We start from the raw sequence: 25868 nt of genomic DNA on the forward strand, positions 1-25868 counted from the left end.
GTAGCAGGCGTGCAGCCTGAACCAGGAGCGAAGGGCGCTCCGAGAGGATCAGCTGCTTTCAGGCTGAATAGTCCGTAGATTATTTCCACATCTGTGTTAGCTTTGGCTTGATCCCACAGATTTGCAACAGCTGTTGGGAAGCGGAGCAGAGATCCCCTCTTTAAATGGATGATCAAATCCTTAGAGTGTGGAGTATGTTATTTCTATGTCATCCTCTTCACGGCAGGAAAAACAGCTTTTCAGAGTTGCTGAGGCAGCACTCTGCCCTGCTGCCTGAGCCATCATCCCATCAGCCTGCGGTCTCAGAGCAAGTTGTAATTTGCTTTCTGCATCCCACGCCCAGCCTGACACAGGAGCCTTTGTGAGGTGTGTGGTTGTGCAGGTACCTGTACCAGGGATGCCTTTTTTCTCCTGGATACCCCTTCCTGCATGGGCCACAACCAGTGGGTGTAAGCTGACGGGACCAAGGAGGAGCTCGTCTGTTTTCCAGAACCTGCATATGTGCAAACCCCTCACATTTTACCCTGAGAAAAACTAGCCAGTTTGCCACAAGACAGGTTAGGTCATCCCCAGGTTCAGAAGCTTTAGGTGGAGATCAGATGTCCTTGCTGGAAGCATCAGTTCAGGTGCAAAACGGTGGTGTAGCGTGGGAATCCCACAGTGAGCTGCCTTATTCAAAAAGCCCAGCTAAAATGAACCAGCCCCTTTCCTATCAAGGTTCTGCTCTTTCAGGTCAGACCTGCAGTAAAAGGAGCCATCAGGCTTCCTTCAGAAGCATCGGACAGGCTCTGGAAAGCCGAGTCTGGCTGACGAGAGCCGGGGCAGTGGGAATGGTGGTGGATCCTGGCGCTGGTCCTGCAGCGCGTGCGTTTCTCATTCCCCGTCAGCTTTTCTAGTGCACAGGAGAATCATCAAACCAAACTGCTCCCACTTTAAACAGCACATTCCTGTACAGAATTAATATGTCTGGTGCATGGAGACCACTAATTTCCAATTCCAGGCTTTCATAACTAGGCTTAAAATGGCAACCCAGTTCCACTCCTCTTACGTGCAGTTGTCGTGTTTGTTGGTGCTGTGTGATGGATTTCAGTGATAACCCAGGTGGCAAATTTGTTGCAAATAGGAAGTGCAGCTCAGCATGAAACTTCTTTTAGTGTTACCTGTGCTGGTGGGTTGTGTCTGGGAGCGGTGGCTGTTGCACAGTTGCAAGGTAAAGCCTTTCAGTTTGGATTGCTTTTTCTTGCTCGTCCAAGGTGTGATCGAGTGTGACATGATGCTCTTTGGGTTCGAGCCTCAGAGCCCGGTGATGGACGTGCTCTCCCAGGAGCAGCAGTTGTCACATTGACCTCTTCTGATGCTTTTTGACCCTTCTGACACACACCTAGCTCTGTGCTTGCTTGAGGGTGTTTCTCCTGTGGACCCTCACTGATGAGTTAGAAGTGGCAGCCCCCCATTTTGTGGGGTCAGAGTGTCTGGATTGCAGATTACCTGTGCCATGGATGTCTGGGAAGCCAAGACCAGTGCCTGCAGTTTGGGTCCAGTGGGGCCTGGTGGCTTACACATCCTGAGAAGACCCAGGACCAGTTGTTGGCAAGAGTTGCCATGTGTGCCAGACCCCGTAGACTGACTGGAGCCAGCTGTGCCCCACTTGCTCTGGTGCTTTGAGCAGGCTTGGTTTGGTGTTATCCCCTTATCTGGGGTGTTCCAGCCCCATCCCACTGAGCACAGTGAGTGGATGCAGCCTCTTGGCTCTGAAGTGCAGACCCTGCTGCTTCCCCAGCCAAGCAAAACTGCCAGGACCCGCCGTGGTGCCCCAGGGGAGCTGCTTCTGTATACAAAGGACTTGGCAAAATGAAGTGTAATGTAAGCAACTATTTAAAGAGAGCGATCTGATTGCTAGTTGTAATTTCCTTATTGTTTGCAGCACCCTGTTAAATGCCTGTGATCCTTATAAAGGGTTTTTTCCCCACCCTTTAAACTTCACAGAAGTGGGTTTTACCTTCTGTGGTTTGAAAACCCTCATTGTGAAGGGGCTGGTTTGCAGTGAGTACAATTTCTTTTTTTCTTTTCATGCCCAAGGCCATTTGGTTTGAGAATCTATTGTGTATGAGTTGGCTTGTCCCAAGAAATATGTCTATTGGAAATGGAAGGCTGGTGGGTAGGACACAAAACCTCACCTCTCTCTAGGTCCTGGTGGATAGAGGTTGACAGAGTCTTCCTAGATCAGTGGTAACACTTTCTCTCAGACCGAAGAGTGTTATGCTAACACCTCTTGAAAGCAGGCTGACACTGTCACTTATCCAGATACAGCTTCTATAGAAAGGTGTTGGAAGAAATATTTAATACAGTGACACTAAAACCTGAATGTGGATGTGACTTTCTTCCTTAGCTGGATCTCTGGTGAGGTCTGCACCTTGCATCCCATTCCTGCCCTCGTGGCCTGGTCCCCAGATCATTCCCAGCTCAGGAAATGGAATTGCATGTCTTTGCAAATCAGGGACAGGACAAATCAGTTGCAGAGTTGCGGCCTCTTCCTCTGGAAAAACACCTGGGTGTGGTTTCTGTGTGAGATACTGATGGAAGCAGCAGGATGTTGTGTGATGGTTTCTCTGGCTCTCCTGCTGGCTGGCACTGGTGGTCCCTTTCTGTGCTTCTCCCATGGCTGGGTTTTATTTTCCAAACCAGAGCAAGTTGTAAACACATGGAGCCCGAGGGGCTTTGCAGAGCAGAGCTTGATGTTAGGGGAGGATGGTGATTAATTTCCTTCCCCTCTGGCTCTTGGCTATGGTTTGGCTTTTTTGTTTGAGCGTTTGATAACTCACCACTGGGCTGTTGAGGTTGGGAATGCTTGGAGAAGGGTAAGGAAATGTGGTGATGGCAGCAGCTCCTCCATGCGTGGTGGGGACACCGGCTCCTGTGCACGGCCAGCCCACACCTGCAGGCTGGGCTGTGCCAGCAGCCGTCATCATCTTGTTCCTGCTCATCCCAACGAGCTTCTGTGCACGAGTTAAGCCCCAAATTACCCTGTGCCAGAAGCACATACTGAGAAATGTCAACCTAGGACTGTGTGATACCCAGAACACTCAGTCACCGACCTTGTGCGGAGCTGAGCTCGCTGCAGAACGTAATGACCAGCAGACAGGACCATCCAGACCAGGATGCCCAAAATGTGGCCATCAGGCTGCGTGGCTTCTGCTCATAGCCCTTGGGGACCATTGTGAAGCTGGCAGTGCAGGATAGATGAGGTATGTGGCCCCCAGGCTGGTGTCAAACCCATTAATCAGCTCTTGGGAACAAACCTGGGAAGCCCCAGTTGCAGAAGAATAATTTTTTTGTGTGTTGACCTTGCGTTCAGCCTGGCTGTGTCTTGGCAGGGGTTACTGGTTTGTTTAATCAACACTGAAATGGGAGGGGAGGAAACAGCCAGGGAAGCATTACAAATTGCTTCAGAGCAGTGGCATTAAAAGTATTTGTGCTTAGCATGTCTTCTAAACAAAGACCTCAAAGCATGGCAAATATTAACCCCATTTTACTTGCAGAGGTAAATGCAGGAGGAGGGGAAGATTTACCTGTGCTCCCAGGCAGGTGTGAGACACATGGTGGTCTCACTTGAGCTACCAAGAGGATAGTGGTCATGGTGAGGGTCTCTGTGGGCGCTGGAGGTCCAGGCTGGCCCGGCAGCTCTTCCTCACATTTCTTGACACTCATTCCTGAAGCACCAGTTCTGTTTCTTTGCTCAGCTTTGACCTCTGTTCTAAAAGATGCGAATGCTCCAAAATCTTCCTCTTCAGGCTGCCAAGTTTACCTTTCTTATCTCCCCTCCCAATCTCTTTTACAGCTGAAGCTGTGGAACAAGTACAGAGTCTCCAACATTCCTTCCCTAATATTTATCGATGCCTCCACCGGGAAGGTGGTTTGCAGGAATGGCCTCCTGGTCATCCGAGATGACCCAGAAGGTAAGACTTGGAATCTCTTGGAAACATGGACACACTGCTGCCTTTTCATTTCAGTTCATTCTGAATTGCCTAGGGGAGAGGGAACAAAGAACTATTGTCATTAACTATTCAAAGCACTGTGCTATTTTCGGCGATAAATTTTCTGCACCATTCCTGCCAGATCTTGTGTTTTGGTTTTGCTTCTTGAAAAGAACAAAGAATTTCCCTCCAGGATTTTTGTCTGGAGTGCTAATGAGGAAAAAGTTAGGCTAACTGAAGCATTCAGTTTGGATTTTTCCCTGATGGAGGCACGTGGACAGAGTGAGGGCCCAGACTTTCCATACCTTGGGAGCAAAATCCTTCCAGAATACTGAACAGGACTTCATCACTGACATCACACTCTGTTAGAGTGAATTTCCCATTACTTACAAATTAAACAGAGAAATGCCACCGTTCTCCCATGCTGAGGTTTACTGTGCTGGGAGTTGATATTAAATCCATCTTCTTCCAATTTGGAAAAACCAAAATGAGCAAAATGTGTGCCCTAACTCACAGACCCTGCAGAGATCCATCAGTCAACCGCTGTAGTTGTCCATCCACACATCTTACTGGCTCATTGTTTCTTCATGCAGCAAATACTGAGCGTGGTGACTGAGTCTTTAGCTGAGTGGCAGGAGCTGTACAGTAAGAACATGTTGTGGCCTGAGCCATCTGTGATGTTTCCTCCTCTCTGACTGAACACATGGATTGATTGCTCTGGGAGCTGGCAGCAGATGATTCAGAGCGTGTGTTTGTGTGTACACACACAGCTTGCTTTGGGGTACAAAGGGTTAGTGTAAGATTTTATATATATATATATATATATAAACACACCATCTCGTACATGTATATAGCGAAGGTTTTATAAATAACAAAAACACATGTATATACGTAAAAATACATGGTTAATGTCAGTATAAGGGACACAGTCTGACTGCATTCCTGAGCACGTACCACCTTGCCCTCTGTTGGTAAAATAAATGCTGTTGATAAGGAAAAAATGCCTCATCAGGCACTAAACCAGAGCAGGCTTTGTCAAGCCAAAGGTGCTGTGACTCAGGCTCAGGGTGCAGCCTACCTGAGAGGAGGAGGTGACCCTGGCTGCAGTGCAGAGCTTGGCTCCCTCACCCTGGGGCAGGGATGACATGGTGAGTTGCTCTGCATCCCCCATGGATGGGAATAAACCCTAGTGGGATTCCTTAGATAGGATCCCCTGCATCATTGCAGAAGGAGGGATGGTTTGTCTAGTGGAACTTTCTGAGCCTGCAAAAGCTGGACGTGCATGTTACTGTCTCGTGTCTTCTTTCCACCCCTACCCTGACCCCTCCACAGGTCTGGAGTTCCCTTGGGGGCCAAAACCCTTCAGTGAAGTTGTTGCTGGGCCTCTGCTAAGGAACAACGGGCAGACACTGGACAGCAGTGCCCTGGAGGGCTCTCACATTGGGGTCTATTTCTCTGCGCACTGGGTGAGTAGTGGGTGCTGTGCAGAGCACTTGGAGTGGGCTCAGGGAGGGTTGGTCAGACCCCAGGCTGGTTGGTGTTAAAGGGTTTGAGATGCTCTGGTCATTCAGCATTGCAGTGGCCTGCCATCTTCAGCTGGCCCTTCAGAAGGGGAAGTGATCAGATTTGAAAATCAGGAGGGGTTTTGTTGGTACCTTAAAGACCGTAAGCCCCAGCCACGTTCAGAGCTGCTGCCTGGCACTCCAGCAAAGATGAGGTCACACCTGTTCATGGTCACTGTGTCGCCTGGGCCTGCTGCATGTGGGTTTGGCCCTGAGGAGGAGACAATGTCCTTATCCACGTGTTGTGTTTTGCAGTGCCCGCCGTGCCGAAGCCTCACAAGGGTCCTGGTTGAGTCCTACCATAAAATCAAGGAGGCAGGCCAGAAGTTTGAGATCCTCTTCGTCAGTGCAGACAGGTGAGGCAGCACTAACACCCTGTGCAGGCACAGCTGGCTTACCCCCAAGCTGTGAGCATTGTTGGCTTGATCTGTGGTGGAAATTTGATCTGGGGCAGAGCAGGTTGGCTCTGATGTCAGAAAGGCTGAGTCCTTTCCCTCTGCCTAGTGGTGAAGTGCAGAGGGGGCTCAGCAAGGGCAGCAGTGGGATATGGAGCAGGTCTGTGTTTTACTTTGTGGCTCATGGCTCTGAGGTCTGAGGGATGCTCAAGCTGCTGCTGCCACCGTGGGTTGGCATTCAGATGCTCCAGAGAGTTTGAAATATTTTATTGGGGAAAAAAATGCACCGTGGACCTCTTCTTGAGGGACTGGGGGTTTTGAATTTCCCCCGGCTCTCCCCAGGTTGTGTCTGCCAGCAGCACATACTGGTGGGCTTTGGTGGAAGGGATGAAGGGCTTTGCAGGCCAGATTTTTAATGAGGAAAGAGCCTGGCAAGTGGAGAGGCTCTGCTCTGCATCCCATGTGCTGTTCCTCTTGCACAGGTCAGAGGAATCCTTCAACCAGTACTTCAGTGAGATGCCCTGGGTGGCTGTGCCCTACGCCGACGAGGCCAGGCGGTCGCGCCTGAACCGGCTCTATGGCATCCAAGGTAGGAAAGGCTGCACTGATGCACAGATCTCCTCTCTGCTCCTTTTGTTGAATATTTGTAATGTCTCCCCTTGTTTAACTAAACCAAGAAAGCAGCAAAGCAAAGCACAGTGCCCCAGGCAGAGCCGCTTCATGTTTCTGCTCTCCACAAACTCACATTCCTACCACCTGCCAGGCAGGCTGTTAGTTGAAACAGGACTTCCATAAACAGCCTAATTCTTCCTGGAAACTTGGAAGCTGTTTTTGGCTTGGATGTTTTTTGTCTAATTACCGATTTATTTATTTTTGCTTTTTCTTGAAGGTTCAAATTTCGTTTTCTTGCTGTTTTATGTAATGCAAAGGCAGGCCGTCGTTCTGTGCAGGGGCTGAGGAAGATGGCATCTGGTTTATGTTAGTGACATGAATTACAGAAGAGAGAGTGTTTGATGTAAACCATGGCTTTGCTTTTACTGTACGTGCCAGTGCCAGAATTCCAGCAGCCCCAGCTGCTCGTAGGGGCAGGGAGAGACTCTGTCTGGGTGGCTTCAAAGAGTCACAAAGATGATAAACTCTCACAGCAGCCCTCCTGGGGACTGGCACCTTGTTCCTGCAGGGGACAAGCTGTGGCACAGAGGTGTGTAAGGTGACTGGCTCTCACAGTCTCATGTATGGACATACAGTTTGTCCCTGTGGTTAAAGGATTTTGCTGCAATGTGGCTCTTTCTCATCCATTTCTGTGCAACATCAGTCAGGTGGGTGCAGGCTGGCAGTGGTAATATGGTCTGCAGGGAAGGGGGAGTGTAGCCAAAGGTGGCCAAGGGCTTGGGAAGAGTGACAGGAGAAATAATCCCTCCTTGGGGTCCTCTCCGAGCACCCCTTCTGGCGTGAGCTCAGGTGCTGCTGCTCAGCTCTGTTCCCTGACCTTAAACCAAGAATAACCATTTGCCTGCTTTAAATAGCCATCATTTTGCTGCTTAATTGCCTTCCCATGAGGCAGGAGCTTTCCAAATTCATCCGTCTTCTCCCCGGCCCGCGCACAAGCCTCTGCAGTGCTGGTTTCGGCTGAGAGCCACAGGACTGCTGCCAGTTTCACTGGGACTTTCTGTAAATAAGGTGTCCAGACACGGATACTTGAGCACCAGGCATGCTGTATCCTGGGAAACAGTGACAACAGCTTTCCCTCTAACTCCAGCCGCTGGCTTCTTAAAGGTATCTCTCTTTGCTGTGCGCTGACCTGAAGGTGTAAATATTGGCTGTTCCCCTGCACCCCAACCCCTTCCCCTGCCCAGGGAGCTCCCGTGTCACCTCTGAATCCCAGCTCTGTGCAAACTTTGGGGTTGACTGTCTGTTTGCAGTCAGGCTCTTCACACCAGCTGTGACAAAAGCTTCCTGCAAACAGAGCTGGATGTCGTGGGCTCCACTCATCACCATGGGTGGTTATTCCACCAAAATGAAAAATCAGACCCGTGTAATCTCATCTTCCTTTCCCCAGACGACTCTGATGCTGCCACACATCTTCAAAGTTCCCTTTGGAGCTGCTCCCTTGCACCAGTGGGAGCTTGTAGCCTGCTCAGTGTCCAGGTTACCATCCTGGTGGTTGGGCTGTGAGCACAGCATGCACGTGGCAAGGTTTTCTGCTGTTTTTTGAAGGCTGGGTACTGAAACAACAGAAGAGCTTGTCTTCCCTGTCTGCTTTAAGTTCCTGAGTGGTGGAAAGCAGCAAGAGAGTAAAATCTCGTGTTATTTTAGTCCTGTGTTGGCTCCTACAGCATTTGAAAATACTGTATAAATGTATAAAATGTAAGTTGAGTTATTGGCCTTTATTTGGGTTTACTTGAATGCCTCTATTCATAACTCACATGCAGTCGGAGGCTGTACCGCACCACCTCTAGTAAATTGCTTCTGGGTGCAGTTCTCAGGACTGTCCTGAGAAAGAGTCATGTCTTGTGTCATGGCTGCTTAGAAATAACTCCCTGTTGTGTGGGCAGCTCCTGGTCTGTGCAGTCCTGCCTTCGGTGAAATCCCCTGGCCTCAGCTCTCCTTCCGATGGGATGAGAAGCAGTGATAAATTTTACACTTAGTTAGGAATTGCCCCTTGTTCTGTATCTTATGAGATTCTTTTTGAGTTCCTGAATATTCCCTCTGGACTCCATGGTGCCTCTTTGGGATTTGCAATCCCTTCCAAAAACCATTGTTTCTCCTCTGCCCCATGCTTTAGCCCAGACACCCACAGGTCACTCTCACAGCCCGGGTGGTGGGAGCAGCCTGGAAGTCGCTGTTATGGGAGATCCCTGGAGCTTTCTTCTGAAAAGATGAAAAAAGAGCAATAAAACTCACCACCCATCCTGTGTTTGGTGTGGTTGGTTCACGCAGATTGTGATTTATGCACCCAGCAGACTTCATGCAGATGAGATTTCCGTGTTGGATATGGGGTTTAACATATAAATATGTAAATGTCTTGCCAGGTTCGGTAACAAACCATTTGGCCCCTGTGTTTTCATAAAATGCTGGCCCCGTGGGAGCCAAATCCATTTTCTAATGCATAAAATCCAACCCAGCCCGTCTATGCTAATTCCCATCCAGGCTTATACAATATTCATTGCAGTGTCTGATCGCTGATTCTTCTTGATAAGTAAATTCTGGTGTTATGACTTAAGGCAATTACCAAAACCCCCAAAAGGCACTAAAATAACAAATAGTGGCTGGGATGAGCAGAGAGAGGGCTGGGGAGGGGGGGAAGTATTTGGGTTAGCAGGTATGAATGAGGTTAAAGGCAGTTTCCCTGGTCCTGCAGGTCTGTATCCCCTGAAAAGAGGATGTATTTGTTAGGGAAGTAGTAACAAAGGTCACCTGAAGGCTGATCCTATGGGATGCCACCACACACCTGGTAAGGCTGTGTCCTGACCCCAGAGACTTGGACAGGGATGTGAATTACCTTAAAAATGACTCTCTTTTCTAATTCAGTTTTGTATTTGCAGTTGGAGGTTTAGTGGCTGGGTATTTGGGGAGGGGGGGTGTCTGCATATGCAAATCAGGTAAAATCTAAAGGAATGTTTTGAATAGTGCATGAAATCCTTGATAGCTGCAGAATCACAACAATCTGTGTCTAAACTGGGCCCTTAATTTTCCCAGATCAGCAAAGCTCATTTGACATCTCTGCCTGGTTGTGCTGTGTCATTCAGGCTGACTGATGACCTGAACCTGAGTCTCTAGAATGTCCCTCATGTTTAATGGATGGAAAAGCAGGCGTTTGGGTTGGGAATCAGAAATGGATAGAGATCCAAACCATGTGGGATGCTGAATACTGTGTGCTTCTGGCATCAGGAGCACTTTGTGCCTGTAAGGGCAGGGCCAGAGTGAGATTTCCCAATTCCATCCCGTCTGTTTAACCCATCCCTGCCCTGGAGCTACGTTGAATACCAACAGGTAATGAATAAGCCTTTTTGTGATACAAAATGGTTTTCTTGGCATACCCTTAGGATCTGCAAGCCCAGCCATTGGGTGGGTTCCTGCACTGCTGCTTAGCACCAGCCCAGTGCTGTGCTCACAGCCCCAGCACAGCAGCAGGAATGCCGGGCTGGAATGACGGGAATGCGGCCGCTGGCCCGGACCTGCAGGCAGGCTGGGACAGACAGATGGCCGTGTATTTCCTAGAGAAATGCCTAAAATTCAGAGGGCTTGTGAGTAACCCACTGTTGTACAAACATGGGAGCACAGAAGCCTGGCAGGGGCAAGGATGCTTAGTGCCCAGAGAATGGCTCTGCAGGGTATTCCTGAGGAATGAGCTTTAAAATGAACCTTTGGGTGAGGGCAGGAGGATTTGAGTTGTCTCAGTTTGCTGGTTGTGGTTTGTGGGAAGTTGCTGGTGAAGGATATGCTGGATAGGGAGCAGGTCGAAGCCCGGGTGATAAGCAGCAAACAGCAGCACCTGACACTGACTGTGGTCACTTCACGTGTCCCTTGGGGCCTGATCCCAAGCTCTCCCTTCTTCCTTCCTTGTGGGATGTTTCTTTGTCTGCCTGATGCCAGAGGAATGGTGTGCTTTCCAGATGAAGTCACCGATATGAGCCACTCCTGTTGACCCACCCGTGACTGTTTTGTGGCCGGAAAGCTGGTGCCTTATCAGATGGGATGGTCACCAGCTGGTGTCCACCCTGCCCCACTGCCAGCTCCTGTGTAAAAGCTCCTCCTTTATGACAGGGCTTTCCAGCCCCATAGCTCAGGGCAAAATGCTGCTTTTTCCCAAGGGCTAGAACATAATTGGATGTCCTCTGAGCCCCATCCTCTCCAGTGCCACAATCCTGTAGACCCTGGGCATTGCTGCTGTGGAAATGGCTGGGCCATCAGTGCTGAGTGCTGGAGGGCTGTGGGGGTTCATGGAGAAGTCTGTGGCTGCTAAAATGCATGGTGTTCCTTCTGGGAAGGGACACACCCTGCTTCCTGGCCACTGCTGTCTGTGATCCATGAGTGTTCCTGTGAACCGGGACCAGGCTCGTCCAGCAGCAGCTGCTGGGATGGGAGTGCACAAGTGGCACTTCTGCCTGGCACTGTGCAGGAGGGAGCCTGGGAGGAGGGTCCCTGTGTGGTAGGGTGGGGTTTGCATCCAGGAGCACCAGGCAGCAGTGACCCCTGCCTGCACTTGGGCAGGGAGAGGCAGGCAATGCCAGAGCCTATCTCTCTGCTTCCTGCTGTTGCTCCTGAATTGCAGTGCTCTGCTAGGACGGAAACAGGATCCAGGGAGCCTGATCCCCACACCGTGAGCTGTGGAGAGGCAGCAGCTCGCTGGGCTCCTGCCAGAGCTGGAGGCGATAGGAAAAGGCCTTTCTCCCCACGCCCTGTCGCTGGCCAGTTCATGCTGTGGCTGATCCCCCCTGTTTTTTTCCATCGCAGGCATCCCAACCCTCATCGTCCTGGACTCCAAGGGAGACGTGATCACGCGGCAGGGGCGGGTGGAGGTGCTGAACGACATCGAGTGCCGCGAGTTCCCCTGGCACCCCAAGCCCGTGCTGGAGCTGACGGACTCCAACGCTGTGCAGCTGAATGAGGGGCCCTGCCTCGTTCTCTTTGTAGGTATGGAGCTGTGACAGCAGAGCCTGTGCTCGGGAAAGGGGCTGGGCTACCTGCCAGTTCAGCTGGAGCTGGCCATGGGGCTGAGAACCTGCCTCTGGTGGTGACAGTGTCCGTGGGAAGGGACATCAGCCCATTTCCATCTTTGAGAGCAGCGCTGACGTGTCTGCAGAGGCCACAAGGGAGAGAGCTCCCTGTGGAAGACCCTCAGGACAGACACAGCCATGGGCTGCTGCAGCTCGCAGGGGTTTCCCAGAGCCTGCTGTGCCCCTGGATCTCCCACAGCTCCCATGCACCGACCCGAAGGATGTGATGAAGCAGCGATTGGCAGTGCAGAGGAGCTGCCATGTCAAAGGTGCAGTGGTGGCTGTGGACAGGAATGCTGATGAGGTGTTGGGGAGTATGAGAAATACACTGTCACAGCTGGTGGTGGTGGTGATGGGAAAAGCCTTTCTAGAGCAGGGACTTCAGGCACACGTGACATTCCAGAGGAGGCAGAGGAAGTGTCTCTAGGAGGGATTATAGCTCTGCTGGAAACCACATCTCAGGGCTTGAGTCCCTGTGCTGAACAGGGCTGTGACAGAGGAGCCTCTTTCATGTTCTCTGGTCCTTGATTTCCCCTGTAGGGCAATGACTACAGGACAGGGCAGGCTTTTCCCCGAAGTCCCCATCCTTCTTCCAGTGCTAACCCACACATGAAGTTAGAAACTGGCCTAGAGCTCATCTGAAGTACAGATGGCTCTTTCCTCATCGCTTCCCTGCTAGCAATGGACAGGTAAATCGGGCAAGGGCGTGGCTGGGATGAGCTGTGCTGCAGGCTGAGCCCCAGGTGGGCAGCAGAGAGGTGCACACAGCATGCCCTTGAGTGCTCTGTGGTGCTGTGGTGGGGGGTTGCTGAAGAAGCCCCCCTTGCCCTGAGCCTCTTGATGCTGTGCAGGGGCCTGGCCCAGGGCAGGGCTGGTGTCCTGCTTCCTCACGTGCCCTTTGTGAGCAGCACACCCTTCTCTGCAGCGCTGATAACATGGCCCTCGCTCCTTTCCTTCCTCCCTTTCAGATTTCCTTTTGACCCTGGTTATTTATTCAGCAGAGCCCAGCAGGGGATGTGAGCACAGAGCCAAAAATCCTCTCCTCACGCGGGAAGGACCGGCTGGCCACGCCAAGCCTGATGGATTGGGGCTGGCGCTGCAGGCCTCTGGAAAGAGTTATTTTTATCTTGCTCTGAGCAAAGTTTTTCTATCACCTTGCTGCAAACAGCTCATCAGGAGAGCAGCTGGAGCTCTCCCTCAGCGCTTTTGGGGATGGATGGTCTTGGTGAAGTCTGCCAGCAATGTGCTGGGGCAGAGATGCAGCTGGTGCTGCATCAAGGCAGGCACCGGGGATGGGGGCTCCTGGCCAGCCCGTGTCCTGCTGGGGGGGTCTCCCAGCAGTCCAGTGCTTGTGCTGCACAGGCAGCAACACCCCCAGGAGAAGGCAGGCTTAGCAAGTGCTGGTGGTGAATAAATCCTGTCCAATCTACATCCTTCCCTGGAGAGGTTAGGGCTGGGTTAGCCAGAGTGTGCAGGGCTGCCTGGAGTGCTGCCAGCAGCCGATGTTTGTAGAAAAATCAATCCCTGCAGACACCCCACAACTCCACGTATTTATCACTGCCATGCAGGACTGGCCCTGGAATCCAGTGAGCAGCGTCTCTGGAATCTCCTGCTTTGCTTGGAGAAGGCAGAGAGCACAGGGATGTGTGGAGCAAGGGCAGAGAGTGTGCTGGGCATGGACATTGCCTGTCCCAGCGGGGGGCTGGACCTGTTGGGTTGGGTGGTTGCATCAAGGACCACGAGAGCTGCACGCAGCCAAGGAGACAAGGGGCCTCTCTTCCACCTCCTTCCCTCGTTTTTTTTTTTTTTTAATGCTGAAAGTTGTCCCCGAATTGGAATCATTTAATCTCGATGCTGCTCAAGGACACAGACTCTCCTCTCTCTAGCTCAGTATTTGAACTTCAGTGGTGGCTGGTGTTTGATTGATGTTGCCATCTCTTTCTACTCTACCTCTGTCAAATCAAAGCTGCCTTCACAGCACTGCTGCTGCAGAGACTCGAGCAGCAAAGCTGCCGATCAGCCGTCCTGAGGCAGAGGGATGCTGGGTGGCGGGCAGGGGTGCCAGGCAGCCTCAGATCAGCGCCTTCCTTTGGTCTTCAAAACATGCCAGCAGCTTTTTTTTTTGCGCCTGTTTGTCCCTGTGCATCAGCAACAGCACCAGGGAGTGAGCACTGAAGTATTTGGGGGGCAGGAGTTTCTCTTCTGTTACGTGTTTCCCTGTCTCACATGAAAGGCGTGTTTCAGCTGCTCCCTAATTGCTACAGAGCTGTGTGGCTTTGAAGTTGGTGCTGGGCATCCGGGCCTCCCGTTTTCCTGCTTGGTGGTGCTGTGGGATAGAGCTGCCAGCGCCCGGCCAGTTTGCATCCGTTTGATCCTAACCTCCTTTTTGCCTTGCCTCTTTCGTTTTGTCTGCCCACCCCTGTGCCCTGCAGATTCAGAGGATGATGGAGAGTCGGAGGCAGCGAAACAACTGATTCAGCCCATAGCTGAAAAAATCATAGCCAAGTACAAAGCCAAAGATGAGGAGGCGCCGTTACTCTTCTTCGTGGCGGGTGAGGTAAGTGAGAGCAGAGCGCAGGGCTGTGTCCTGCTGGGTGGGAGGACTGAGCTGGGTTGGGGACTGCTGTTGCCATTGTTCAAGTGGGTAAACTGAGACAGGGAGCTACTGCAGCTACTCAGGGACGACAGAGAAAAAACAGACTTGAGGCCTGGCTCAGTCCCTGCTCTCCTTGCTGGATGTTACTTCTGGCAAAGGAGTCCCAGATGTGTTTGCTCAGAGGCGGAAAAGCCTGACAGCAGGTGAGTGAGGTGCTGAGGACAGGCAGAGTGGGGCTGCAGGATGTGGGAGGGAGTGGAGCTACCACGGTGGGGCTTCCAGCCTCATGCTGTGCTACCTGCTGGCCCCTCGAGCCCTGAGGCTGCATGGGCAGGAAAGCGGCTGGGCAGGGGGAGAGGAGCAGGGTTTGGGTTTCAGCTTGGCCCAGCCCATGAAACAAGGGCTGATTCCTGAGCTGGCCACGCTGTTCTTGGCTGGGATGGTGTTTGGAGCATGTGCAGGCTGCGGCGTTCCAGAGTCAAGATCTGCGGGAGAGAATGGAAATGGCAAAATAGAGCTTTTGCCTTCCCTTTCCCCCGTGCAGGCACTTTGCCCTGCTGCAGCCTGGCAAACGAGGAGGGTTTTGTGTAAGGGTCAGGAAAGCTCCCAGTACTCCCAGGCCTGCAGTTCCCCTCCCACGTTTCTGCTCAGGGCCTGGGCAGGTGGCAGCGGCTGCGCCTGCTCTGTCCCTCCACACCCACGTCACAGCCGCAGTGTGCCGTGAGCGGGGCCCTCCGGAGCCGCCCTGCGACAGAAGGGTCCCCACTGCCACACCCCGGCCCCCCCGGCCGGGAGAGCCCCCACCACTGCCTCCCACAGCCCCGTCAGCCCCTCCGCAGAGGCGCTCCCGCTCCCACCGCCCTGACGGGTCTGTGAGCGTCCCAACCCAGCCCTGCACCCTTGAATAAGTCCCTTGTTGGAAAGGCTATTTTAGGAGGGTCCAGGACCTTCCCCCCCTCCCCCAGAGCCTGCGAAGCGTTTTCCTCCTGCTCGCCGGCTGTAGCTGAAACATTGCTGCTATTCATCCAGCTCCCGACGTCCCTGCGGCGGCCGGGACGAAGAATGGGGAGCGTCCGGCACGTCCCATTCATCCGTCACCTCAATAGCCGGGAGCGCTGGCCCCGGGTCTCCGCTGGCCCCCACGCACAAAGCAGCCCGGCCATGGACGGAGCTGGCGCCTCCCATTCCTCTCCCAGCACCGTCTGGACCGATTTTGCATTGATTAAAAATGTTCCTTGGTCCCTTTGCGGCGATCGGATAAAGGACGAGGCGTCCCAGAGGCTTCCCAGAGGCTTCCCAGAGGCTTCCCAGAGGCTTCCCGACACCTGGGCTGGGAGGCGGGAAGGGTGGGGGGCGAGTGCCGAGGCGACGGGCCCAGCCCTGCTCGCCCTTCCAGCCACGTGGTCCGGCTGCGCCAGAAACCCCTGCAAAGGAAGGGGAGGCGCGACCAGAGTCCCCCTGCGCTGCCGCCTCGCGCTGCAGAGCCCCGGCCGCCAACCAGGTGCATGGATTCTCTTACTGCCTCTGGAAAGGGGTGCGGAGGAACGCCCTGTCTCGGATGTGGTGTGTCGTGGGCTTGGCCGGGAACGGGAGATGAATCGCCCCAGCACCGGCTTTCACGCTGCACAGCCTTGGCAGAGATACTGTTCTCTCTGCCCAGAGCTGTGCTGTGCCTGGCTGAGGGGAGGGCAGCCCGCTCCCCCTGTAAGCAGCCTGCTGCTCTTGTGCTTGCCCAGACACTGGGACCTGCTGGTGGGGTCATGGTGTTGGCTCACGCCCCATTCCTGTTCTTTGCTTTGCTCTGGATGTGCTCCCAGGTCCATTCGGTGTCCAGTCCCTGTGAGCAATGAGGCCGTGGCTGTGTTGAAACTGGGGGCTCGCAGATCCCACATTCAGCACTTGTCCCCAGCTCCTTGAGCTGTGGATGCCCCAGAAGCCCCAGGATCAGTCTGGGTGTGCTGGGAGCAGTGCACTGCATGGACAGTGTTGGAGGAGTGCATGTCCCATTCCAGCCTGGGATAAATCAGCCCGGTTTGGTTTTGGCTCAAACCATAGGCAGGGCAGGCAGCAAGACAGGTGCTGCCTGCTACACTTGTGGTCCTGCAGTGCTGGTGCAGGGCTCAATCCCTTGCGGGCTGGACCGTGCTGTGGAAGCAGCAAACTGCTCCTGGTGTCCTGGCTTTGTTGATGACTCCCCTCTCCCTCTCCTTTTGGCCTCCAGGACGACATGACCGACTCCCTGCGGGATTACACCAACCTGCCTGAGGCTGCACCCCTGCTCACCATCCTGGACATGTCAGCCCGGGCCAAGTACGTGATGGATGTGGAGGAGATCACGCCCGAAATCGTGGAAGCCTTTGTCAGCGACTTTCTAGCAGACAAGCTAAAACCCGAGCCCATCTAAGGGGGCTTCTGCGCCAACAGACATTATTTAAAACTAGGTCTCTCTTCCGCCGCTTGTGGATTCTCCAGCGTGTCCTCACGCCCGACCCAGTATCCAACCTTCTTGTGGTGCCTTGTTTTACGCAGTGAATCCTTCTCCTAAGCAAACTCCTTGAGATGCACTTTCAGCAGGGAGTTGTTGGCGTTTGGAGACTTCGCTTGTGCTTCATGGTGATATATTCTCTAATAACCAGGCCAGAACTGTTACCGTATCCTTACTTTATACACGGCACTAGCTAGCAGGCAAATTTCCTTGCATGGTGTTCTTCCCAACGTATGCATCAGGCAGTGGATGGGGTTCTTGGGGCTCTTTTCTTTTTCCTCCTCCCCCTTCTTTCCTTTCTTACCACCCCTGCTGACTAAATGACTTCCAGGAAGCAATAAGGAAACTGTCCCCTTTGCCCCTGGCTGGTCCTTCTCTCCCATGCAAGTGCCCTGACGAGGCCAAGACAAAGTCTTAACTGCTGACAACCTCTGAAAGACCACAGCACAGCCAAGCTCTTCCTCCTGGGGGTGAGACCTTTCTGGTTGGGTTTCCCACCTCCCACTCCAAGCACCGACAGCCTTAGGCAGCGCTGGTTGTGCATGTCAGAGTCCATCCGCCCGCAGTGGGTGGGTAATCCCTCTTTCCTTCCCTCTCTGAGCCAGGAGGAGGATCACCACCGGGCTGCCCTCACCTCTTGTATCTCCCTTGTGCTCTCCCTGTCCCCCCTCTCTGGTATGAATTGTCCTCTCCCCTCTGTGTTAGTTGATTGAGCTGTTTTTTGTAGGTGTGTCCCAAACTGAACGTTAATGGTGCTGTTCTTTAAAAAATAACCAAAAAAAAAAGAAAAAAAAACCTAAGGAAAAAAATCTCTCCCTAACCCAAGCAGCACACCGAGCCCCCGAAAAGTGACATTGTAAAAACTGTACATGGTGATTGGAACTTTGTAATAAAACTGTTACAATGACCTCGTCCCTGGAGGTGCCAATTGCTGCGTCCAGCTGTCGGGGGAGAGGGAGAGCCTGTGTGTGGGAAGAGGAGCCCCCAGCCAGACCCCACGGGTAGGTGTCAGTGGCAGCAGCTCCCAGCACTGTGGGGGCTGAACTGGGATCATGTGTTCCCCTCATGGGCTCACACAGCCCCTGCCTGTGCCTGGTTTTTTGGGGGACAGGGTGGGTTGGTGCTCCCCAGGAGGGAGGGAGCCATTTGGCAGCTGGTGGGGTGCTCCCAGCCTGATGTCCCGCCTGAATAGCACGTGTTGTTCAAGCCACTGCTTTTCCCTTTCAGCTCATTAGTCAGCCATGGCAGGATTATGGCCTCCTCTTTTATCCTGCTGCAGCTTCCCACCCTGCCAGGAGCTGGGAACAGCCGCCAGCCTGGCCTGTATTAATTCCCCCGTGTTTTGCAGGTTTCCGAGGTTCTGGTGTTCAGCGGTGATGAACTGCCTGGGGAGCAGTTCAGGGAGCAGCCCACCACCTCCTGGCAGCAGTGCAGGCGGGACTGCTGGAACTCAGGCACCCCACACCATGCCAGCCCCAGCCAGCCAGGCAAGGTTGGAGTGCTCGTTGGAGCACAGGGTTTGGGTGAGCACAGGCAGGACCCATTCAGGTGGCAGCAGTTTGGCCTTTCTGACCCCAAAACTACAAGCAGCAGCCAGGCTGGGAAGGACACACGCTGTCAGTGGGGCCAGGGCAGTGCAGACGCTGCTGTAGCAGCTGTGCCCTGACCCCGCCCCAAGGTATCCGAGGCCTCCCAGGATCTGCTGGCTGAGAAGGGCCGGGCAGCAGGGAGCCAGCTGAGGGGAGGGGAGGGCTCCCACCCGGCCTTTCCCTTCTCACGAGCATCACCCTGCGGCCGCCGTGCCCACCGGGAGCCACACACTCATCCCAGCACTGCTCCAGCACTGCTAGAGCCTTAAACACTCATTTACTGCAAAACAAACAGCCCGAGCTGCTCTTTTATTAACTCTGAGGGAACCAAAGGGAAGAGAGGTGCTCCTTAAGCACCCAACACGCAGCAGTTCAGCCTGCTACAGGGACCTTCTGCCTGTCATCCTCCTTGTGCCTCCTCAGCAGCTGCCTCTTCCCCTCAAACAGCACGATGGCAGCAGCAATAGCAGCATTCAGGCTGTCCACGCTGGGCACCACGGGAATGACCAGTCTCTTCCCCCCCGTGCTGGCTGCGAGGTGCAGCGCGTCCGCGCTCAGGCCGTGGGTCTCCCCGCCGATCACCACGGCCACCGGAGTCCGTGCCCAGTCCTCGTAGTAACACTGCGTGGCCAGCTCTGGGATATCTGCTGCTGCCTCCTCCTCATCCTCGTGGTCAGGAGCAGCCTCGGGTCTGGATTTCACAGGAGCTTTTCTGTTGCCAGGAGCAGAGCCAGCCCTGCCAGCCCCTCTCGGCACGGATGTGGTCTTGGCCGGAGCGCCTGGGTCTTTGTTGTCGGCCACGCACACCTGGGTGCCAGCAGGAAGGTTGCTGGGAACAGATTCCCACTCCAGGTTGGCGACGATGGGCAGTCGGAAGTGAGCCCCCATGCCTGCACGGAGCACCTTTGGCTCCCACGGATCCACACAGCCTGAGAAGGAACGGGGAAAAACAGTGACAGTGCAGGGACTCCCACCAAGACGGGATTCAGGAGATGCCGCTTCCTGCAGCGGATCATGTCTGTGCCAGGCACTCCTTACAAACTTGGGAATATCTTCAAGCACCTCATTCCCTGCCTTACCCCCCAAATTACTCAGACTAAACTCTTCTCTTACCTTTGGTGATCAGCACTTTCTCACAGCCTGCTCCTGCTGCGGATCTCAGAATAGTGCCCAGGTTTCCCGGATCTCGGATATTGTCACAGATGAGGAGCAGTGGCAAGGAGTTGGTGAGCTGAGCGGCAGGGTAAGACATCTTGGTGTGGTCAGGCTTGGAAAAGATGCCTGAGGAGACAAAATGCGACAGGTTTCTGATTGACCCACCCCAAGGACTGGGCTCTGAGTGAGTTGGCCCAATTCTCTCTAAAGATGTGCTGGAGGAAGCGTTAGGACAAGCACCACCTAAAAGAAGTTTGAGAAGAGTTTGTCACTTTACAAGGGAAAGTATTTCCCAGCATCATGCTGTTAAAAATGAGTGTGTGCTGTTAAAAACCTTCAGTGTGCTCTAGGAGCCACGTTCAGTTACCACTACAGGCCAAATCAAAGGGAATTCTCCCAAATATAGCACTCTTCACACACCATCAGAAAGTCTAGGGAAAGTTTATGGAGAGTCATTATCCTGAGTATGAAATAAGCTTCCCTTTGAGCAGCATTGTGACTGTTCCCAAGGCAACTTACCTAGAAGCCCCTGAGGAGTTACGAGGTCAGACCAGATCTTAATGTCTTCAAATTTCACCTTAATCAAGCTGGCTCGTTTTATCTCCGCCTCAGGCAGCTCCTTCAGGTGCCCCACAGTGCTGAAGAAGAGTGTCTGCAGCACAGCTCCTGCCTCCAGTGCATCCTTGATCAGCCTGTGACCCTCCAGCAGGACCTTCCCGTGATTATCCCGAAACTTCTTCGACTTGGCGATAGTCACCACTTTTCTGTGGGGAAGTTAATCAGAGAGAAAGGCTATAACGATGACAACACCTTCAGTCTGACCTTTGCCAGCTTCACTGGGAAGTCACAAAGATGATCAGGGGGATGGAGAACCTCTCCTAGAAGGAAAGGCTGAGATTTGGGACTATTCAGCCTGGAGGAGAAGGTTCTGGGGTGACCTTAGAGCACCTTTCAGTACCTGAAGGGTCTCCAACAGAGCTGGAGAAGGATTTCGACAAGGGATGGAGTGACAGGACAAAAGGAATGGCTTCCCACTGCCAGAGGACAGGGTTAGATGGGATATTGGGAAGCTATTCTTCCCTGAGAGGGTGGGGAGGCCCTGGCCCAGGTTGCCCAGAGAAGCTGTGGCTGCCCGATCCCTGGAAGTGTCCAAGGCCAGGTTGGACAGGGCTTGGAGCAACCTGGGCTAGTGGGAGGTGTCCCTGCCCATGGCGGGGGGCAGAAAGAGATGGAATGATTTGGGTTGGAAGGACCTTAAAGATCATGAACTTGGGGGTCTGTGAAGCCCCCCCCGGTACCTTCAGACCGTCTGTAACAGGCAGTGGGTGTCAGTCTCCCCCCTAACCCCCCCAGGGTCGGAATCTCCCTCCCAAGGGGAGGGGGATCAGCTCACCCCAGCCTGCGGTCCCCGGGCGCCGCCTTCTCGTACCACAGGCCCGGCGCGGCCGCGCTCCGCTCCACCGCGGGCGGCGGGGGCCCCTCCCGGCGGGGTCCCGGCCGTGCCTCGGCCGGGGCTGCTCCCGCCTCCTTCTTTGCCGACGGCAGGACCCGCACGGGGCTCCTGCGGAGCGCTCGCACCCCGCGCCGCCCCGCCGCGCCCGCCCCGCGGGGCCGCAGCAGCGCCGACCCCCACAGGCGGCCCAGCGCCGCCATCGCCGCGCCCGTGACGTCACCGCCCCGCCCCGCGGCGGCCGCGTGACGTCACCGCCGGGGAGGGGACGGACGGACGGACGGAGTGACGTCACGGCCCGCCATGGCCGCCCGCAGAGCGCTGCACTTCGTCTTCAAAGTGGGCGACCGGCCCCGCACCGCGCGGTTCTACCGGGAGCTGCTGGGCATGAGCGTGAGCGGCGAGGGAGGGAGGGAGGGAAGGAGGGAGGGAGGGAGGGAAGGAAGGAAGGAAGGGGCCGGCACCGGCCCCGGCCCCGGGGGTGCGGGAGAGCGGCGCGTTCCGAGCCCTCCGAGCCCCCCGGGGACGCGGCACCGGCAGAACGGGGGTGCGGGGCCGTGCTGCCGGACCCGGGCCGTGCTACCGGGGCAGTGTCGGGCCCGGTGAGGGTTCCTGGGGGAAAAGGGGAAGGGCAAGGGAAAGAGGGACGGGGAAGGGGAAAGGGAGACAGGCAATAGGAAAGGGGGATGGGGAAGGGGCAAGGGGGATCTGGAAGGGAGAAGGGGGGGACAGGGAAGAGGAAAGGGGCATGGGAAAGCGGGAAAGAGGATAGGAAAGGGGAAAGGGAGATGAGGTCCACGTCGTCCCCATGCTGACCCCTTTCTCTCCTGATTCTAAAGGTGCTGAGGCACGAGGAGTTCGAGGAGGGCTGCAAGGCCTCCTGCAACGGGTGAGTGCCCTGGGTCCCTTGTTTTCATAAAACACCTGCCAGCCATGTACTGCTATAGTAAAATAAGGGTTTGCTTGATTTATTGTGCTGTTTTGTTGTTTTGGTTTCTTTTTTAATTACTTCCCTTGGAACCAACAGACCCCCTTTTTGTGTAGCTATAATGCTTACATTGAACAGAAATATTGCTGAATTACACCCACAGACTGATACTCAACTTTATTAAATCATTTCTAAACTTACCAAGAACTACATTTTTTTTTTTCATGGGCATGGGGCTAACTAAGGTTGAGTTAAAAGTCCCACCTGGTAAACCCAAAGGCTTTTGTAAAGACAGAAGAATGGAAGAAAGAAGAAATAAGAACATGTTTCTCTGAAAGGAAAGAAATCTTCCAGCCTGGTGCCCTTTCCTACTTAGCAATAAGGAAGTGCTGATGTAATTTCAGTTAACGAGTAGCCTGTTCTCTTAAATTGTGAGCTGTTAATGAGGTAGAATTGCTTTTGCCCAGGGTCAAACCTGCCATTTTTTTTACTCTAGAAATGCAATTCTTCCTTGAAACACCAATATTTGCATTTCACGTTGGTTACTTTTAATGCTCCTAACAATTAAATACGGATATTCCAGCCCTTATGATGGAAAATGGAGCAAAACGATGGTGGGCTATGGGCCAGAGGACAATCACTTTGTGGCAGAACTGACTTACAATTATGGCATTGGAGAATATCGCCTGGGCAATGACTTTCTGGTAAGTACCACTCCTAGCAGCAAAATCTTCTGAAGCTAAGTTTATTTGCTTTAAAGATTAGGAGTCTGGTTGTCATATAGGTTGTACCAGCTGCTTTTTTTATGCTGTTTGGTCCCTTAAACATTTTATTCTTGCTTTTGTGGCTGTCTCCAAGTTGGAAGAGCAGAAACTAGAGCAGATTTGTGCTCACTTATGGTCCAGGAAACACTTCCTTGAGCTCTGCCTCTGCTGTGTGTGTAGGACAGCTGGTGTTTTCTGCCATATCCAACTTGGAATGGTTAGCTAAGAGGGATCTTGCTCTAGGAAGACAGAATTATTTATTATTACCTGTTTTTTTGTGATTTACCTACTGACAGCAGATGGAGATCTTGTGTTTCATCTATGAAAACACATGATGTCTTTGCATCCCCCCCTATGAATTTTGTGTGTCTCTGCTGTGTCCTCACCAGGGCATCACACTGGTGTCCAGCCAGGCTGTGAGCAATGCCAAGAAGATGGGGTGGCCCCTCAAAGAAGTCACAACTGGTGTCTTTGAAACTGAAGCTCCAGGAGGATACAAGTTCTACTTGGAGGACAAGGAGAAGCTCAAGCAAGGTGAAACATTTACCCTCACTCTAACTGGTGTTCAAGAGAGATTTACCACTGGGATATCAGAAAGGGCTGAGTGTTTGCCTTGATGGCATTTTATGAAACAGAGCAGGGTTTTATTATTTCTTTGTTACTTCTCACGAGTGTAAAACTGTGCCTTTAAAACCGTGATACATTTGTAACTGATTCCCAATTGTTGCAATTCTCAAGATCCCGTGCTGAAGGTAACCCTGGGTGTGTCAAATCTGCAGAAGTCTATTAACTACTGGTCTGGTTTGCTTGGGATGAAAATATACGAGAAGGATGAGGAGAAGCAAAGGGCTTTGCTGGGCTACGCGGATAACCAGGTCAGTCCTTGGAAAACTCATCCTAGAAACTTCTTCTTTCATGAGAACAGAATCTTAAAAGCAAAAAAACTCTTAATTAAGGCAACTGTGCGCTTAATTCTGAGCATTTTAATTGAAGCTTGTGTGTACACTCAACTTCATTTTTTATAAAAAAGGAAAAGCTGTGGTTTGCTCTGGTAATTCTGGCCGGTTGGGAGCCGTGTGAATGGGGGATTTTGAAATCATCCACGTCCTGGAGAAAAAGCTGGAGTGAATGCAGCATGGAGAACAGTGTCCCTACAAGCCAGGCTTGCTTTCTCCCTGTTTCAGTGTAAGCTGGAGCTGAAGGCTGTTGGAGGAGCAGTGGATCACGGGACAGCGTTTGGCCGGATCGCCTTCTCCTGTGCCAAGGAAGAGGTAACAGTCACATTTCCCTTTCCCCTCTCCTTACCCAGTGCTGGGGAAGTCAACTTCTTGTGGTAACAAAATATCTCACGTGTGAACAAAATAATATTGAGCAGATAGTTTATCTTTTCTTGCAGTGGTGGTACAAGTTTGGGTTTTTGTTGGTTTTCTGTTTAAGTTGCCAAGCATTGAAGCACTGATGAAAAAGGAGAATCAGAAAATTTTGACACCCCTGGTGAGCTTGGACACGCCTGGCAAAGCCACAGTGCAAGTGATTATTTTGGCTGATCCTGTGAGTAATGTTGGAAATAAGGATGAAATTGGGTTTAAATTTCTCTCTGCCTTTTATCTAACTGACCTGTCCTTAATCTTGGTTTAGGACGGCCATGAAATCTGCTTTGTGGGAGATGAAGCCTTTAGAGACCTGTCCAAGGTGGACCCTAACGGTGACAAGCTGTTGGATGATGTAAGTAATTCTGCCTGCATATTCATTTTCTTCCTGTTTATAGATACCAGTAGAATCTTAGTTTTCGTGCCATGTTGAGTTTTAACAAGAAGCAAATTTCCCAGGCTTGGTAAGGAAAATAAATCAGTTTTTAAAGCTCACTTAGTGCCCTGTGTGGAGTTTTCCAGCCTCACTCTCTGGGCAGCTGGGTGATGGTGTTTTTTGCTGGACACACCAACAACACTTTGATGTAAGTTACTGCAAAAAGTGATTTTTGAGGTGCAGTAGCATCAGTGCAGCTGGACATCCCCCGGAGGCAGAGGGATGTTCCCTGGGATAGAATGTGAGCTCTGTGGGAAGGCTGTGTCCAAACTGTCCTGGTTTGATCCATGTGTTAACCAATCATTATTTATTTGCTGTACCAGAGAGCATTGGTTTTCAGTGTCTGTTCTCCTTACTAGTAGCTAAAAAAAATAATTTATCCATCAAAATAGCTTTCCCACTGCTCTGACCATGTTCACACTTGTCTTTGTGCAGGCCATGGCTGCAGACAACAGTGACAAGTGGTTTGCTGCACGTAACATGAAGAAGGTTTCAGCTTAGCTGGAGGAAAGGACTGGGCTGCTCCTTTGTGCCTTGGATTTCATCCAGGAAAATGCCAATCCTGTGGAATGTGTTGCACTGCCCTCCCAATCTGAGGGTGTTGGTTGATCAGTTGGTTTGATTTAAGCTGATGTCTGTGACTGCTGCTCTCTCCTTTCAAGCAAATGGCATGTTCTCCTTCTGAAAAATCAGGCTGTGCGTTGAGGAGCAGGCTGAGCACGTGGCTTCAAGTCCAGGGATTATCAGTTAAGGAAACCTCACATTTCAGTGTTGTTGTTGAAAAAGAGATTGATAGATACGTTATAATATCTAATTTTCTAATGAATTTGCTTTAGCTGTGCTGGAATTGCAGCTCAGAGAAGAGATTTTCTGTGGCTGTGGGTACTGCAGATGCCCTGCTCCAGTGGCAAAATGTGGGGCCGTGTGTGGAGAACTGAAGCAGCTCAGCTGTCAGAATGTTTATTGGGAACAAAGAAATGATCTTGCCAAATCCTGTGAAGATTCTAGTCCTTATTTTCATTCCAGGGTGCTTCCCCAGCTTCTGAGGTGAAATGTTCACTTGAGAAGCCTGTGGTGTGTTTCTTGCTGGGATCATGTTATTGATGTGGTGGTTTCCACCCCTTCCCAAGGAGCCTTCCACATTCCAGGAGGCAGCTGAGGCTGTGCTTTGGGGTGTGTAGCTGTGCTGTCTGCTGAGGTGCTGGGAGGCAGCTTGAAATAAGTGAATTATGGTTTTGCAATTAACTTTTGGTGAGGAACTGCCTTTGGAAGCAACACTTCAGGGTTTATTCGATTTGTTTAGTGATGAATTTTCAATTCTGCATCGATCAAATTAAATATGTCACATGTGAGCTGTGCCCTGAAACAAAAAAAAAATGGTTGGGGAGGATGGTTTGGGTGCCCACCTGCTGTGCCAGTACACCAGGGGTTTCCCTCACTGTTA

At 52.5% G+C, this 25868-nt stretch overlaps 3 protein-coding genes across 3 annotated transcripts in view; 2 read left to right on the forward strand and 1 right to left on the reverse strand.

Moving 5' to 3' along the window:
- Positions 1-17646, forward strand: part of NXN (nucleoredoxin) — a 49202-nt gene extending 31556 nt beyond the window's left edge. Inside the window, exons 2-8 of the mRNA XM_051809254.1 lie at positions 3839-3956; positions 5307-5440; positions 5792-5892; positions 6414-6520; positions 11389-11568; positions 14084-14208; positions 16469-17646. Coding sequence (XP_051665214.1) covers positions 3839-3956; positions 5307-5440; positions 5792-5892; positions 6414-6520; positions 11389-11568; positions 14084-14208; positions 16469-16651 — 948 coding nt within the window. The 3' untranslated portion in view covers positions 16652-17646. The remainder of the gene's footprint in view (positions 1-3838; positions 3957-5306; positions 5441-5791; positions 5893-6413; positions 6521-11388; positions 11569-14083; positions 14209-16468) is intronic.
- Positions 17647-18597: 951 nt separating this feature from the next.
- On the reverse strand, positions 18598-21144 carry MRM3 (mitochondrial rRNA methyltransferase 3). Its single transcript, XM_051809221.1, has 4 exons — positions 20870-21144; positions 19996-20240; positions 19435-19602; positions 18598-19250 (listed from the first exon to the last, which is right to left on the reverse strand). Exons 1-4 carry the CDS (start codon positions 21127-21129, stop codon positions 18694-18696), a joined length of 1230 nt encoding a protein of 409 aa, XP_051665181.1. The 5' UTR covers positions 21130-21144; the 3' UTR covers positions 18598-18693.
- Positions 21145-21175: 31 nt separating this feature from the next.
- Positions 21176-25415, forward strand: GLOD4 (glyoxalase domain containing 4). Its single transcript, XM_051809222.1, has 9 exons — positions 21176-21319; positions 21766-21815; positions 22438-22558; positions 23008-23152; positions 23357-23493; positions 23803-23889; positions 24056-24169; positions 24257-24343; positions 24860-25415. Exons 1-9 carry the CDS (start codon positions 21230-21232, stop codon positions 24923-24925), a joined length of 897 nt encoding a protein of 298 aa, XP_051665182.1. The 5' UTR covers positions 21176-21229; the 3' UTR covers positions 24926-25415.
- The last annotated feature ends 453 nt before the right edge of the window (positions 25416-25868 follow it).

This window comes from Manacus candei, unplaced genomic scaffold (genome assembly GCF_025592945.1).
Source record: "Manacus candei isolate 608988 ecotype Guabito, Panama unplaced genomic scaffold, ASM2559294v1 h1tg000076l, whole genome shotgun sequence".
In the NCBI taxonomy this organism is placed as follows: domain Eukaryota; kingdom Metazoa; phylum Chordata; class Aves; order Passeriformes; family Pipridae; genus Manacus; species Manacus candei.

Bases quoted from the DNA above. Each gene is read 5' to 3' on its own strand.
- GLOD4 (XM_051809222.1), top strand. From the start codon at position 21,230: ATGGCCGCCCGCAGAGCGCTGCACTTCGTCTTCAAAGTGGGCGACCGG. The intron at 21,816-22,437 runs GTGAGTGCCCTG...CGGATATTCCAG, and splicing joins TGCAAGGCCTCCTGCAACGG to CCCTTATGATGGAAAATGGA. The intron at 24,170-24,256 runs GTGAGTAATGTT...ATCTTGGTTTAG, and splicing joins TGATTATTTTGGCTGATCCT to GACGGCCATGAAATCTGCTT.
- MRM3 (XM_051809221.1), bottom strand. From the start codon at position 21,129: ATGGCGGCGCTGGGCCGCCTGTGGGGGTCGGCGCTGCTGCGGCCCCGC. The intron at 19,603-19,995 runs GTAAGTTGCCTT...TTGTCTCCTCAG, and splicing joins AACTCCTCAGGGGCTTCTAG to GCATCTTTTCCAAGCCTGAC. The intron at 19,251-19,434 runs GTAAGAGAAGAG...GTTCCTTCTCAG, and splicing joins GAAAGTGCTGATCACCAAAG to GCTGTGTGGATCCGTGGGAG.